The 15,908-nt window shown below is 46.0% G+C and overlaps 1 protein-coding gene across 4 annotated transcripts in view; it reads right to left on the bottom strand.

Moving 5' to 3' along the window:
* CACNB4 (calcium voltage-gated channel auxiliary subunit beta 4) overlaps positions 1 to 15,462 on the bottom strand; it is a 112,012-nt gene extending 96,550 nt beyond the window's left edge. For 3 of the 4 annotated variants that reach the window (XR_003991364.1, XR_003991365.1, XM_030485581.1), the window contains exons 1-2: positions 15,331 to 15,448; positions 15,137 to 15,220 (exon numbers count right to left, since the gene is read on the bottom strand). Coding sequence is in view for 2 of the 4 variants with exons in the window: in XM_030485581.1 (XP_030341441.1) it covers positions 15,137 to 15,220; positions 15,331 to 15,339 (93 nt within the window). In the remaining 2 variants the exon portion in view is untranslated. Of the gene's footprint in view, positions 1 to 15,136; positions 15,221 to 15,330 lie in introns of all 4 variants that reach the window. The other variant, XM_030485583.1, reaches the window with a different exon arrangement.
* Between the last annotated feature and the right edge of the window lie 446 nt (positions 15,463 to 15,908).

The following is a 15,908-nucleotide window of genomic DNA, read 5'->3' as shown; positions in this document are numbered from 1 at the left end:
ACCACATCTAACAAGAGGACAGTGCATTAGAAATGAATGGAAACAGATGAGGATAAAGGAGGAACATTGCACAGCAGGGACACACCGTGTGTATGCTACTCTTTGCACTGTGGTTCGGAAGACAAAATGAGCCTCTGTAATAGTTATTTCAGCATTTACGATGAGAAACAAGTTCATTATAAGAATCCTAAGAAGGAGGGCCTGGATATTCAGTCAAACAGATGGGTGTGCTCTGCTCAGCAATGCTTGCATCATATTTTTTCTTTTCTTTTTTTTTTTTTATGTACTTTCGGGCTCTGAAAATTGTCTGTTTGACAGCAAATGCTGTCTACCTCCTGACTACTGAATATGGTTAAGAATAAAGCAACCTCTTCTATTTAGTCTCTTCTCCTTGAGGTTGGTGTTTGGGAGCTCAACATTAAGATTGGGAATCCATGCTTTTACTTAAAAAAAAAAAAAAAGAAAAAATTAAAAAGAGATTAAAAAAATTGCAAAAAAGGGTGATACAAAGACCAACAGCTGTCTTTCTGTCTTTCGTCTCCTTCTGCATCTTACCACCCTGCCATGCAGCCTACTGCAAGTCACACAGCTCACCCTTGGGTCCTTCATACCAGGACAGTATATGGCTGGAAGAGGCCAGGACTCTAGGACTATTGCAATAATTTTGCAGGAGTTCTTCCATCTTCATTTTGTTTCATAACGTCTCTTTCTGTGGTAAATAAGGATCTTACTCTTGGCTGAGTGGTGACTTCCCTTGAAGAGCTGAAGTCCATATGGAATAATTCATGCAAATCCTCAACGCTGGGAGAGCAGCAGCACCTAATCCTGTGGGGTGTCACTCCCAGAGAAAAATGTTTATGTTAATTTTACCTTGAACAAGGAATGTGTCACAAGGCAAAGACCTTGAAGCAAAACCAAATTACCATCTTCATACGAGAACACGGAGACTTCTGCTCAAACCAACACCTTGCACAGCGAGTCAACATGGAACCACAGCCAAGAGGGACAGACCTCAAAGGAGCACAAGGCATTTTTCTCATGCCAAAAGAGCCTCACGAGGAATCTGTACGAGTGCCTGAGAAGGTAAGCTTGAAATAAAGGCACATATTGTTTGGAGAGGGTTGGTTTTGGTAAGGCTTTTGGGCCAAATAAACTTTGCTTTCTGAAGGTTTGGTCCCTGGGTAAACTTGTCAATTACCACTGAGAAAATAGAACCACATGTGCTGAAGTCAGGACTGCCAGGAAAAATCTCGGTGCCTTGGAGAAGCCTTACAAACTACATCCCAGCCCTGGAAAAATACCTCATTAAAAGTGAGGGTGGCAGAGGTTTAACATTAAGAGTGCCCTTAAGGCCATCACATGGCAGAGAGGCATCAGATGATTCTGGCCTTCCTGCTTTCTCCTTGTTGCCAGTACTTCCACCAGTCTTCTCCCTAACTCTAGGGAGAAAGAAAAAGAAAAGGGCCCAAAAAAAAAAAAAAAAAAAGGATAAAGGAAAAAGAGAGGTGAAAACAGAGGAACCTGCCACAGTACCAGCTAGCATGGCTAGGACACATCTAACTGTCCCTGGAAAGAAAAATGTTCCTTCCAGAATACCTACGAATACGGGTGAATAAAGTTATAGAAGACAACAGTTACTCAACAGTCACCCATTCCGTTAAGCTGCTACTAACATTTTTTATTCATGTATTCTGTGTTCTGCAAACCAGCTAGAAACACATTCTGCCTCTTCTTTCTTAGTCCCCCCTTTCATACTTCCTTCTCGCCTTTTTCTCTGCCCATGTTTTTTGTTGGGTTTTTGAGGTTTGGGGTTTTGTTTTGGTTTTGGTTTTTAACTGCTTCTCTCTTCACTTGGCTAACCTGATGGCTGCCATCCTGTACACTGGGCAGTTCTCACTAGCTGGGGAGCAAGTGTCACAACATGCTGAGTCCACTGTCAGTTTTAAAAAATAAATACAAGATGTGACTTACAGAATGTGAGATAAAAAAGAATAACAACATTCCCAGGAAGAAGGCAAACAAAAAAATCCCACATACTGTGCTTAGTTAAATTTAAGTAGTTACTTAAGTAAAAATTTGTGATTTCCCCTCTTTCTACTCTTTTTGACTTGTACAAAACTGGGTACGAGAGGCACACGGGGTGAGAAAGGAGACAGACAAGCCAAGGCCAGTGACCAGAAGGAGTTTTCAGAATAGGCCAAGAATGCCAACAGTGGAGTTGGAAGAGGACAGAGAAGAAAAACAGAGCCTTGAGCTGCAGGAGGCTGGAGGAGGTGAGTGAAAGCCATGGAAGGAGAGCAACTCCGTGATGGGAGGCGAAACAATGGCAGAAGAGGGATATTAGTTAAAAAAAGAGTGACTGAGGCATGAAGGAAAGGATCACACAAAGCTGGCACGTGGTGATGCCCATTTACCCACACCTCCAGTATCTCACTTCCAAACTTGCTCAATCCTCTCCTCATTTCACAAATAGCCTTCCTACCGTCCACTCAACCCATGCTCTAACTAAGGTCCTGGCTCTACCATATCCTCTTCTTTCACCTTCCCGATGCCTTTTTAACCCTTTCTCATTCTTCATTTCTCTGTGCCTCCAACTTGACCTTTTTCTCTAAGGAAGTAGGTTACACTCAGCAGTCCTGAATTCCCTCTTCTCCTATCACAGTCTGCAGAAACGTGGAGGTAAGCTTCATTACTGCTGCCACCCAGCACTGCTGCCACCAACTCTCCCGTCTAACACCCCCAGGTCACAAATGTCATATATCCACAGCCAGTGTGTTGGAGCAGCTCCCGTTATTGCCTGTGTGATGAAGGTTTTCTCCCCAGGATGCCAACATGTGGGGAAGGGAGAGAGGGAGGTGAAGATGCTTCTAATGGCCCAAGATGATCAAAGCCAAAACAGGAGCAGAATATTTAAGCCATAATTGCTACCAGGCACTTTGAAGATTAATGACTGGCTGCATGTTTAATATATGACCCAACAGATCATTAAGCCCTAAGAAATGCCTAGTGCCAAGGTAATTTTTATCACTTTAAGACGAATAAAAGAGAGGGGGGTGGGGACAGACCAGCTTATGAAATGTCTCCTAATGGGAAAATCAGTTTCAATTGCTAAGAAGAGATCAGTCAAGGAACAAATGCCCCTCCGGGCACAGCAGATCAGGCAAACCAGTCTATAGTAAGAACTGAGTCTGGATGAGCTTTCCTTTCAGTCCTCCGCATTTTCTGTATTTAAGAAGAAACCATCCCTTTTGTGGCTCAGTGTCTATGAGCAGTGCTGCGCTGCTGGCTGGCCACGGAGAACCTGCCACTGGAAGGGCTCAGGAGCATCTGACTTGTCGTATTAACCAGGGAATGCAGAGGGAAAGGATCTCCATTTCTAAATATAACCACTTCACTTCTGCATTATTTGTAGATACGTCCTTCATTTCTAAATGTGATCGCAAAAACTGCTGTAACACACATAGATGCTTTAGCAGAACTTGCAGATGAATTTCAGCAGAATTTTGTTTCAGCTAATTCCCAATACAAAACTTCCACTCATGAACTTCAAGATACGTAGTGCCATAGCCACAAAAGGCTCCAAAAGCACTTCACAAAAATTGGAGTAGAACATCTATGTGTGACGTATTGTCACGAAGAAGGTCTTGTACAGGACAAGGTACCACTGAACCCATAGGGTGCAAAGTGAAGAATAAATCTCACCACAAGAATTTGGGCAAGCAAAATCCAAATCAAGATATAATTTGGTTGGAAAATCATAAAGTAATCTACCTTTCTCTTTGTAAAGAGACATGCACCACGGAACAGCTTGGCTTCCTGAAACCATGCCAGAAGTGTCACCTCCTCTTTCAGCATACAGGTAAGTGCCCTGACAAGTCTCTCCTGCCAATGGTAATTCAGGCACAAGCTTGGTTTTAGTTCACACGACCCAACATGTTCCCACCCAAGGAGTAGTATGAGAGCAACTCTTCATGGAAAGCAGAAGAAATAAAACCAAAGGGCCACGTGCAGCACAGTCAGCAATACTGAGAATGTCCCTAAAGCACCACAAAGATGCATTTTCTTCATGAAATGTTTATAATAATAAATAATAATAAATCAATAAAAATATAAACAAACTCTTATAATAATAAAGAAGTAATTTTTGTAGGCATTACACAAAGAGAACCCACTATTTTGCCTGAAATGCAGACCTCCATAACTTCAGCTGAAAGACAATTCCTCCCACAAAACAATCGCCACAGGAGGAGCACTTCCGCAGGACACACCTCCTCCAGACCCAATGGGAATTTGATTACAGAGCTGCCCACCACACTGCCTCGTCACGCTGCCTCTTCTTCCTCCCAGAGGACAAACCACTGGAAACCTTTCTACAGATGAGATGTGCAAAATTACTGGAATATCACTGAGTAGAAGCTACCAGATTATCTCAATAAAAGGATTATCTTGACTTTCATAGAAACAAGAGTTTTCAAAAGGTGTTTTCAAAATTCTGATCTGTAGCATTGTACTACATTATCTGAAACAGATTATTAAATTCTGTAAGGGCTATCCAAATGCATTAAGTGTATTAACCTAAAGAAATACTGAGGCATAGGGACAGCTCCTGCTGTCTGTATCTATTAATGGAAAAATGATGTATTATATAAGCTGGGGAAAAGAGTCACTAGTTAAGCACTGAAACCATCAGCCCAGAGAATGACTGTCATAAAAATACAAATAATAGTAGAAACAGAACACAAGTAAAACCAAATGAACATTACAGCTAGAAAATTGCTTATTCTGTGCAAGAAAAGATGTCATAACCCAGACCCAAGCAGCACAAAGCCACCAGAACCCAGTGTTCACGCGTGACTCTTCTTTAAGGACACTGAATCTCTTACTTAGAACAAAAAAGGTTTTCCCAAACACTGCGAGTCTCATTGTAAAAAGTGTCAAGGAAACAGAGTGCAAAGAGGGTTTATTATTAAGAGGGAATGTGACTGGAATGTAGCTACCAAGATGTACTTTTACCCTAGTACCTTAAAGCATTTAACATGTAAGGGCCAGATCTCACAAAAAAACACATGCAAGTTGCTTTGCAAACAGCAGAAACCACAGAGACTGGTGTGGGACCACTGACCTACGAGAAGTTCCCTGTGGGGATGCTGACACCAAGACGCCCAGTTGCCACACAAGAACGGCACCCTTTTACACACCAGGTGATTTGTGAAAGACGACCAGGTCAGTTCACAGCAAAAATACATTTTATTTGTACAGATCACAGATGACTCGCAGGGACAGAGAACTGGGGCAGGAAGGGATCTCCATCCCTCCTCTCCATGCTTTAGAAAGCATACAATTTTGATAGAGGGGTAGGGGAAAGCACTCGAGTCCTGTCTATTACCCATCCCACTTTGCCCCAAGGCACCGTGGACAGCTGGAGACCTCATTACAGGCCACCAAAAATTAATACAACAGCCAAGAGACATGTTGCTACTCAGACTCTCTAAACACGTTTTTGACATCTCTCCTCAACTGTCAAACTGACATCGATTATCAGAATCAGATTCTGATTTTTCTTATTACATTTGACAACCAAAAGCTGTCTTCAATGGGAGATCTTTTTAATATTGTAATTGGCTGAAGACGCTCCCACCTAAATTTTATTTTGCTAGAACTCTGTTTTATTACTTTTTAAAACAGAATTTTGAAGATTATACGCATCAGGTTTTCCCATATAACCCTGAAACCAACAGGAAGGAGTTAAGAAGCTATTTTTTCCAACTCTGGGGGTCACCCAAGACCTAAGGATTTTAGGAAAAAGCTATTTCTGTCTCTACCATATTCTTTTCAAAGCAACAGAACATATTTTAACAAATACAGGTTTGGAGTCCCATGTAATCATCTCTGCTTCCTCCATATTCAGCACAGACAATTGCACTGAGATTGCATTTGACACGAGCCATTGGTGTCCATAGAAACTGCATGACAGCAAAGGCAGGCAGAGCCCGCGCGTGGCTTGAGCTCCCAGAATCTGCTAAAATGGCTCTAATCTGTGGGGTTACACTATAATCACACAACTGGAGTTTCACACAATCTGTTACTGCACAGCAAAAGTATTGGGGGTGAAAAAACCTCGGTGAGACTGTCAGAAGGTGGCAGGTGATGGGAGGTGGGCATGGAGCTACCCAGGGCCTCGAGACCTGGATTTAGCACAGGGTTATCAAGTTACGCAGCACTTCTGCCTCCAGTCTCCCCGTTACAGAAAGGGGGACAGTAAGGGCAGCTTGCATTAGACCATTGTACGCTGTGCATGTTGGTAAAGAGATTTTTTTAATGGTTACCTGTTAAATATTATGCACTCGGTATTATGCTAGTATTCTAAGTGTTACTGTAATCATGTAAATATTTCGTTGTAAAAACATTGCATGAATAAAGAGGATTAATTTTATAGGTCACACTAGAAAAATACATTTAAACAAACACCCACAGTATGTACAAAGAGATAGACAGCTCCCAAATACCAGAAATTTTGGATGAGGGATAGCCAAATCCTATTTTTTATTCGTACCTACGCTGCTTATGCTATTAATATCTGACTTCTCTTTTATGACTTTAGGCTATTTTAAAAATGAAACCTTGTTACCATGGAGACAATAAGCCGGTCAGCACATCTGCTGAAGAACAGGACATGAAATTTTTAAAGTGAGAATTTCAAAGGCTCCGACTTTTCATGAATCCGCGCCAATGATTCCATCAAATACACATAAGGGAGCCTGCTAATTTAGTTAGCTGTCACCTAACAGATTTCTGACAATCTTATTAACTGCTATTGTGCACCAGTACCCACTAGCAGAGACTGCAGCACTACGAGCACCGGCATGCTGAGGAGATGAATCATGTTCCACTTCCACGTGCTGCGCTAGCCATGCTCATGAAGTGGTGAGGACAAAAGCTTTTTATGAATATAATCCAGTGAACCTGCCTAAAAGGTTGAGAGATCATTCTGAACAAATAACAACAAAACAATAAGGAGATTTGTATTTTTTTTGAAGAATGCAATCATGATCATTATTTGCTTGCAAACACACACACACAAAAACTCTTTCCTTTTCTAACAGAACACTAAGTGGGAACGTAATTGAGATTCAATTAGTACATTAAGAAACATTCAATTAAGCTTCCCAGTGACAGAGATACACAGCTACACTCGCTTTCCAGATGAAGAAATGAACTTCGCAGAAGTCTGCCGGTTTCTTCACGGTCCGATGAAGTGATAGCAGAATTAAGGAGAGAAGCCAACTTTCCTATTCTTTGTTTTATAATGCAGAAATCCATTTAAACTTCCTTCTACTGTTATTTCAACTTTATGAAGTTTATTCCCCACCCACCTCTTCTTCCCAGACATGCAAGGAGAAACCCAACCAAGACAGGACTTTGAGGCACCTGGGAACAAAGCAACACCGCTGGACAGGACAAGGCAGCTTTCAGGAGGGCAGATGTGCACACATACATGTGACAGCCACATGCCACCAGATATTACCAACAGGGAAGCCAAGAACAGGAGATGCGCTCCAAGTCCATCAGCCTCCCAAGGCATATCAGAAGACAACTCTGGAAAAGCTGTCAGCTGTGTATCCCATGACTCTGACTTAATCCACATAGGAAACATCCCATAGGAAGTTATGGAGAGATGTCATCTAGTAGTCAGCTAACCACTGGGCTCACCAGTGCTGAAGCTGCTCAGATGCAGCACCCTCCATCACTGAAACACACGCAGCAGTAGCAAAGCGTGGTTTCATTTAACAGCCTTCATCATTTAAGAATTTCTCCTAATTGCAGTTGTCTTACAAGCCTCATCAAGGGTCACAACAAACCTTCTCTTCCAAACCTAGCTGGGCCCATTGGTTGGATGGTCTCACTACAGGTGGCAGGAGACAACTCCATGGAAGCTTTCCAACCCATCCATCACAGGCAAATCCCAGCACGGTGGCTGAGATCATGCCAGTACCAGGCTGTACCATCCAGGACTGCCCATGGGCTCCTGCCAGGACTCGGGTACAGCCCCTACATAGCACGCAGCCTGTGATGACCCAAGGGATGGCCTCATCTCTGTCCTCCAGAAGCAGGCCATCCTCAGAAATCACTCCTGTGGTTTGGAAATTAAATTCAGGCCACGATGACATTGGTGGAAAATGCCGATTCCTCCCAAAGCTGATAGGACCTTTAGTAAACTTACTCCATGGTTCTGTACACAAGAGAAAACTGCAAACCAGCCTGAAAGTCAGATGGGTGTGGGGGTACTACAGCACGACACTCCAGGGACGTTTATGTCAGTTCAACTATGCCTTACTTGACCTTACTGATTTAACCTAAATATGTAGATTTACAAAGTAAATTGTTCTTAAGCACAGTTTAACTTGAGAGATGCAACTGCTGTATGAGCTAACTACACCAATTTAAGAAGAAAGGCAAGTTAAAACAATGTCACTCTACTGTGCAGACGAGGCTTATGTTCTTTGGAGAAAGGGCTGAATCTTTTATTCACCTGTCAAATGCTTTAACAGTTTCTAAACGTTGTATAGAGAAAAATAATGATCGAGTCCTGTGGATAAGGAATAATCATAGTCTATGACAGTAAGTTATATTTTAGAAATCAATGACTCATCATAGAATTGAGCTCATCTGGTAAATTACTGAAATTCTAATCTGCTCCTTTGCTGATATGTATTTTATCAATCTGATCAGCATTTGATTTTGAGAAATGCCTGGTTCATTGCATACCCAGGTTGGAATGGACCACACTACTCAGCATCATCCACCTCCTCCTGTGTACCAGAAAACCTGTATTATGGAAAACGAAAATCTCAAGGTCATCAACCGAGGTCTCATTTCATTCTGAGGAAAATGATTATAAGACAATAAAAAAAAAAAAAAAAGGGCAGAACAGAAGGAAGAAATCAAATACACATTAGAAAGTTTGTTAAGAAATGGTCACTGAAGCTGCCTATGGACATCACTGACATGGAAAGACCAAATGTCGACTCCCCTTAATTCAGATAGTTACTTTACAGGACAGTCAGCAAAAATATCAACTACAAAACTCAAACCTGTACTTCAAGCCATGGGTTGCTTTTGAAAATACTGGTGCACGTCATTGAGCCAATATCTGCCAGAGCCGATGCCCAGCCTCGTGTGCTTTGCACCTGCGAAGGCGCATCTGAGATGGCAACCGGGTGGCTCTGTCACAAGTGCCAAGGGAAAGGCTCTCAGACTTTATAAACAATCATTGAAACTCAGACACCCTTAAAGCTTCCCAAATCTGATTTACAGACACTTTTGTTTGACTAAACAAGAAGATATCTGAATGCAAATGCCAACATCCAGCTTGGTATACCGCTTGGTCTTGCAGAAAGAACACCGCAGTCCCATCTCCACACACACACAAAAGCTCTGAAAGCAAGGCAACAAACACTTTTGAAGGAGTTGCTTCCTTTTGTTGCTTCCTTTTGTCAGAATGTCACCAACTTTTAAAAATGTTGTTACAGCTTGAGAGCTGTTCTAGTAACAGAAAATGCTTTTTTTCTTTTCTACTCAGTATTACAGAGGAAAAATGATACTTAAAAGGGGGAAGCACAAGTATTGCCAGAGATTCAACACAAGGTGTAACTATGTCTTAAAAGAAAATTGATTTTAACTTCAACTATCTCTAAACGAAAGCAGCAAAAAACTCCAAAAATAAATTGCATATCTAAATATAATTTTATATGAAGTTAAACATGCTTGGATTGAACAGGTACACTCTGTGGTTTTACCTGAAGTTTCTGGCATGAGCTGGAAAGAAGTTCCACTGATTACTACCAGTGTTTTAGGAAGATGTTATTACATCTGATGCTATCAAAGAGCACATAACTCCATTTCACTTCAATCATGTAAGTTATGGTAACGCTATCCAGCAAGGCAATCCGGCACATGATCAGAAGAATAACAGCCCCATTAGGGACCAGAACAAACCATCAGCCCACGACCCAACCGCAGTTCTGCTTATGTCTTCAGAAGTGGAGCTACTTGACACCTATTCAAGAAAGGCCACCTCACAGAATCACAGAATCGACTAGGTTGGAAAAGACCTTTAAGATCACCAAGTCCAACCACTACCTCAGGACTGTCAAGACCACCACTAAACCATGTCACTGAGGACCTCATCTACACGTGTTTTGAACACTTCCAGGGACGGCAATTCCACCACTTTCCTGGAGAGCCTGTTCCAATACCTTATCACCCCCACTGTGAAGTAATTTTTCCTAATATCCAACCTAAACCTTCCCTGGCACAGCTTGAGGCCGTTACCTCTTGTCCTATTGCTTGTTACTTGGAAGAAGAGACCTTCTTTAAACAAGGAAGGGCACGGTGAGGAAACACCTAAAATAAGGAGACGTTCAATCGGACCTGCACTAAGGGCTGCAGTCTGGCCAGCAAGAAGCAAAATGTATAAACATTTCACACACTTCCAGTCAGAGCAGGCAGACGAGCATGGCCATGGGGAGACACCCAGCTGAAGAGGAGCAAGGAGGAAGAAGAAGAGGAAGAGGAAGGGAGTCTGAACAGCCACGTCCAGCAGCACAGGACCCCTGCTCAGACCTTTGTCAACCCACCTCCAAGTGTAAAAGTCCCTCTCTCAGATGCTGACCTTCCCCTGAGGTTCCCCAGTCCTATTATGCAGATGGAGACATGTACCGTGTGTTGGTTTCCAGCCCCAACTTGTATTAGCATATGCATAAAAAGGTTTTAATGACTTCTGGCACACACACCTATAGCTGGAGTCGGTCCCACTAACTCACCCGGGACCACCCACAGTAAAGAGCAGCCACCGCAGGCTTTCTTTTGACAAGAAGTGATGCTCTAAGACAACCTTTGGGTGACTGTTCCTCACATGTCACTTCACTTTTCTCAGGGAAATAAATTCCATTAAAAATCAGAGGCAATAAAACTGATAACAACCGATGGTTGCCGATGCCAACCTTATGAAGTTTAACCAAGCCAAGTGTAAGGTCCTACACCTGGGTCGGGGCAATCCCAGGCACTGCTACAGGTTGGGTGGAGAAGAGATTCAGAGCAGCCCTGCAGAGAAGGACTTGGGGGTGTTGGTTGATGAGAAGCTTAACACGAGCCGGCTTCAGTGTGCGCTTGCAGCCCAGAAAGCCAACCGTATCCTGGGCTGCATCAAAAGAAGCGTGACCAGCAGGACAAAGGAGGTGATCCTGCCCCTCTACTCTGCTCTCGTGAGACCTCACTTGGAGTACTGCGTACAGTTCTGGTGTCCTCAACATAAAAAGGACATGGAGCTGTTCGAGCAAGTCCAGAGGAGGGCCACGAGGATGATCAGGGGGCTGGAGCACCTCCCGTATGAAGACAGGCTGAGAGAGTTGGGGCTGTTCAGCCTGGAGAAGAGAAGGCTGCGTGGAGACCTCAGAGCAGCCTTCCAGTATCTGAAGGGGGTCTACAAGGATGCTGGAGAAGGACTCTTCACTAGGGACTGTAGTGGTAGGACAAGAGGTAATGGCTTCAAACTTAAACAGGGGAAGTTTAGATTAGATGTAAGGAAGAAGTTCTTTACAGTGAGGGTGGTGAAGCACTGGAATGGGTTGCCCAGGGAGGTTGTGGATGCTCCATCCCTGGCGGTGTTCAAGGCCAGGTTGGACAGAGCCTTGGACCACGTGGTTTAGTGCAAGGTGTCCCTGCCCATGGCAGAGGCATTGGAACTAGATGATCTTAAGGTCCTTTCCAACCCTTACTATTCTATGATTCTATGATACCAGCAGAAGCCAAAGGAAAAAAATAAACTGCATACACTCACAAGTCACACCACATCAAAATGAGTGGTGGAAACACAAAAATGTTCCAGAAAAAAACAATAATGAATTATTATGACAGCATCTTGCAAAATCTTATGCATATGTTTTCAGCTGACCTACTTATTGTCTTATAATTGACTTCTGTCCCTTAAGGGGGTTCTTAAATATAATTGAGCAGCACCTGCCACGTCAGAGGAACAATTTTGTACACCCATGCCTTGCTCAAATACTGCACTTAACAGCTTCAGCGCCAGGGTTACTCACTGCTTTGGCTGTGCCACTGGAGACAGAGGTGCCCATCCAACAACCGGGAACCTCCCGCACCCCTGGTCACTCTGGGACATGAGTGATCTTACTTGCTGGGTAGGCCTTCTTTCTTATACCAGCCCATTGATTTTCAGCACATACCGACCTGTTCCCACTTGTACATCACTCCATCCATGTCTTCCAGTGCAACGTTTCCCACAGCAAGAGGCAATTACAGGCAGTGCCCGCTTCCCACACTGGTGATGCTGGAATTGGTAGCTCTGCCGGTGCTGACACACACGTGGGACTCAGTGCCACGGACTGTCTCTGCTTATCACCATGACATGGTGACAAAAATGCTAATTCAAAAGCTTATCCTCACATGATTCCCTTACTAAATTAGACTGACCAACAGATTGAAACCAAAAATTAAATGCAACATAATGAAAAGTCAAGTAAAGAGTTCAAACCTGCACCTCTCCTGACACAAAAGGAAACCAATGATAAAATTTCCATTGGCATTTTGGACTTGGGCAAGAAGCTGGTGCACAGCTCTTAATGCATATGAGATCTGCAAAAGATTTAAACTCTCTGAGGACATTCATTGCAAATCTCACTGACATAATTGATATTTTTTTAAAGCTATACCTCATTGCCCATAATGCCACTTCAAGTTAATCCCTGCTATTAGGACTTCTTTTTCCACTTATGCTTCTAAAGCTTTACTGCTATTAGGCAAAACTTTATAGCAGGAGGAGACAACAGCAACACTGGCAGTTGGGACTCCTCTGCATCCATGGAGCCCAAATCCCCCATTCTCCAAGAAAAATCACTAACCACAAACTGGAATGAGCAAACTCTCTAATTCTACTACTAAAGGAGCAGCAGAAACACTATTGTGCAAAAGAAATGTTGTCCTAAGAAGCTGAATCACACTGTGGTGAGGAACATCACATGAAGTCCAAGGGAAGGAGCAGCGAGACCCTCACCCTGGCATGTCTCCAGCTCAGCTCCACCATGCTCTCACCCAGCAAGGGCTGGGGAGACGCAATCCCAGAGCTGGCTTTGTTGCTCAGCTCACACAATTCAGTGGAATCTTCTCACCGATCTCCTAACGGAAGCTACCTCACTTGCCTGTTTAAAAAGGTCTCAAGGTGGTCACCTCGAAAAGTGCCAACAGCTTGTCTTCTCCCTTCTCTTGTGGGATAAGCACGTTCTGATATGGATCGATTAATTTTGCTCTGTATTACACGGAACTGCTGTAGCTTCAGCCAACACAGCATCATCCTCTGCCAGGGCAGCACAGGCAGACGCTGGTGCAGAAAGAGCCCCGATGCCAGCGCTGGTGTGGATATGCTGCCAGGTCCCTCAGCTGCCATGCAGTGGGACTCACTGGTCTGCAACCATGAAGGAAGGAAAACCATTTCACCACCCAATTTTCCTATTATTATTATTATTTGGCAGCGCCCCCCAAACTGTCACTGAAGTTCAAGCAGTCCCTTGGGGAAGTGGGGGCAGGAATAAAAGCAAGCTCCCCTATATTTCCCAAAAAAAGACAGGACAAGTGCAGCAGTTGCAGAGCACAGCACGTCCCGAGACACGAGCCAGAATAAAATCACAAAGCGCAGGAAACGTTCTGCACACGAGCGAGGTGTGTGATGTGACCATGTACCGCAGCTGCGCCTGTGTCAGGAGCCAGGCTCTTCCATGAGCAGCAGCTTCCCGCAAGCACTTCCGCCTGCAAGGCTTTCAAAATCCCACATTGTGTCCTTGCTCCCTCAGACAGCGAGGGCTCTGGATGACGCCCATCACCCTCTGCCTGTTCTAAGCACAAGCCCTCAGTTTCCATGTGAGCACAGCACGAAAACCACCTCTTGAAACAACACTTCTGACAAGCTGAAAGGTTCTCCAGGACATCTCCAAGAAGGGCCCACAACCGCCTGCAACAATCTCCTCCCACCGCCACACGGGCTAAAACTACCTTTATATTTATTTGTCCTTGTTTCAACTCATGGCTGAGATCACATTAAACGTCACATTCATGCTGCGACTCTCACATGTCATTCTCCCAGTGCTGGGAACGGGGACTGCCAGCCCGGCACGGCTGCGGTTCTGCTCCAGGCTGGAGCAGTGACGAGGAGACACCACAGAGCAAAATAAAACTTCCCTGTGTTGTTTAAATCTCTTTCTCCTTCCCCGGATAGACCAACCTCACAACTTCCATGTCCTGAGCAAAATACACTTCCACGCATGAGAGGCGCCCCCGAATTTGTCGAGGGCCCAGTTACGCTTTCCTTGCGCTTCCTTAAATTTCTACCAAAGTCACGGAGGAATTGGGGGGAGGGAGAAGTGGATGGATACAGGCTCCTGCACCAAGAAATGCTCTACCTCCTGTACTTTTAAAGTAAATTAATAATATTTACTCTAAGAAGCACCTTTTAGGCGAGCAAGTGCTGCTTTGGGGAGACTCGGGATGTTAGTGTTTGTTTTGCCCGAGGGACAGCTGGCAGGGCTGGAAACGGAGAAGGAAAGGGTAACCACTATTAGCAGGAGGTTCATCTAGATCGCTAATGCTGCTCCTGCAGCGCCAGGGGAAGCCGGGCTGATGTATAATTAGCACCAACAAGCCCGAAGCCCCAAACCAAGATGCTCTTGACACCTTTACAATCACCTTTTTCCAGAAATCCGTAAGTCGGAGGATCACTCCTCAGCTTCTATTCTTCACGGAAAGTGTATTTCTTGCGTTCAACGTTATAACTAGAAAATCAGCCCAACGTGTAAATTGCAGCTCGGGGACCGAAGGCAAACACAATACGCACATTTACCAGGATAAATCGTGCCTTCAACTGGGTATTTTAGGCCCCTCTCCTCATTCCGGAGCTCTCCGGGTTTACAGTGTTAAGTCCAGCTCCGACCGGTGCCGGTCCCCGAGCGCAGCGATCGCAACTTGTGCGGTCCCCGGAGCCGAAGCATCACGGGGCAGCGAAGCCGAGCCCCACAGGACGAGGTGGTTTCCGAAGCCAGCCCCGTTCGCCCCCCCCGCCGCCCCTCACCTGCCGCAGGATGAAGCTGGTGGAGGTGGTGCTGCCGTCGGAGCGCTTCAGCCGGCTGCGCCGCGTCGCCGTGCCCCTCGTCACCTGCCCCGGGGGAGGCCAAGACATCAAGGTCGCGTCGCCGGCACCGCGACCGCCACCGGAGCCGCGCCCGCCCACCCCGCCCTCCCCCGCGGCCCCCGGGCTGCACCCACCGCGGCCATGGCGGCCAGGATCGGCGGCTCCCTCAGACCCGGCCCCGGCCCCGGCCCCGGCCCGGCGGCACCTGGGCACAGCCGGGCTGCTGCCGCCGAGCGCGGCCGCGGCGGGAAGCGCGAGGGCGGGCGCGGGGCGGGCGCGGGGGGGGCCGGGGCGGTGTCGGGGCGGGGCCGCGACACGCGTGTCCCCCCGCATGGGGCGCCGGGGCGGGAAGCAGCCGCCGCACGCGTGTCCCCGCGCGGGGAAGCCCGCCCCGGAGGCGGGATGCGCTGGAGCCGCCCGGTTTGGCCGGGCCCGGCCGCGAGCGGCGGTGCCACCCCCCGGGGAGCTGCGGCGGGGGCGCCGGGAGGGGTGCGCGGGGCTGCGCTCCGGAGCGACCGCAAACTCGACACCACCAGCGACCCTCATGCTGCAGCTATTGGTGCTCCGGGCCGGCGGCCCTTGTCACCCGCCCCGGCTCTCTGCAGCCCCAGAGTGGATGAACCAGCCTCTGAGCCCAGCTTGACCTCCTCAAGCTGAAACTGAGCCACATCTGCCGCGACCACATAAGCCGCAGTGTAAACCGTCATCGTGT

This window comes from Strigops habroptila, chromosome 5, assembly GCF_004027225.2.
Source record: "Strigops habroptila isolate Jane chromosome 5, bStrHab1.2.pri, whole genome shotgun sequence".
Classification (NCBI taxonomy): Eukaryota; Metazoa; Chordata; class Aves; order Psittaciformes; family Psittacidae; genus Strigops; species Strigops habroptila.
The sequence above is the reverse complement of the archived record's forward strand: the minus strand, read 5'-3'. Positions and strand labels throughout refer to the sequence as shown.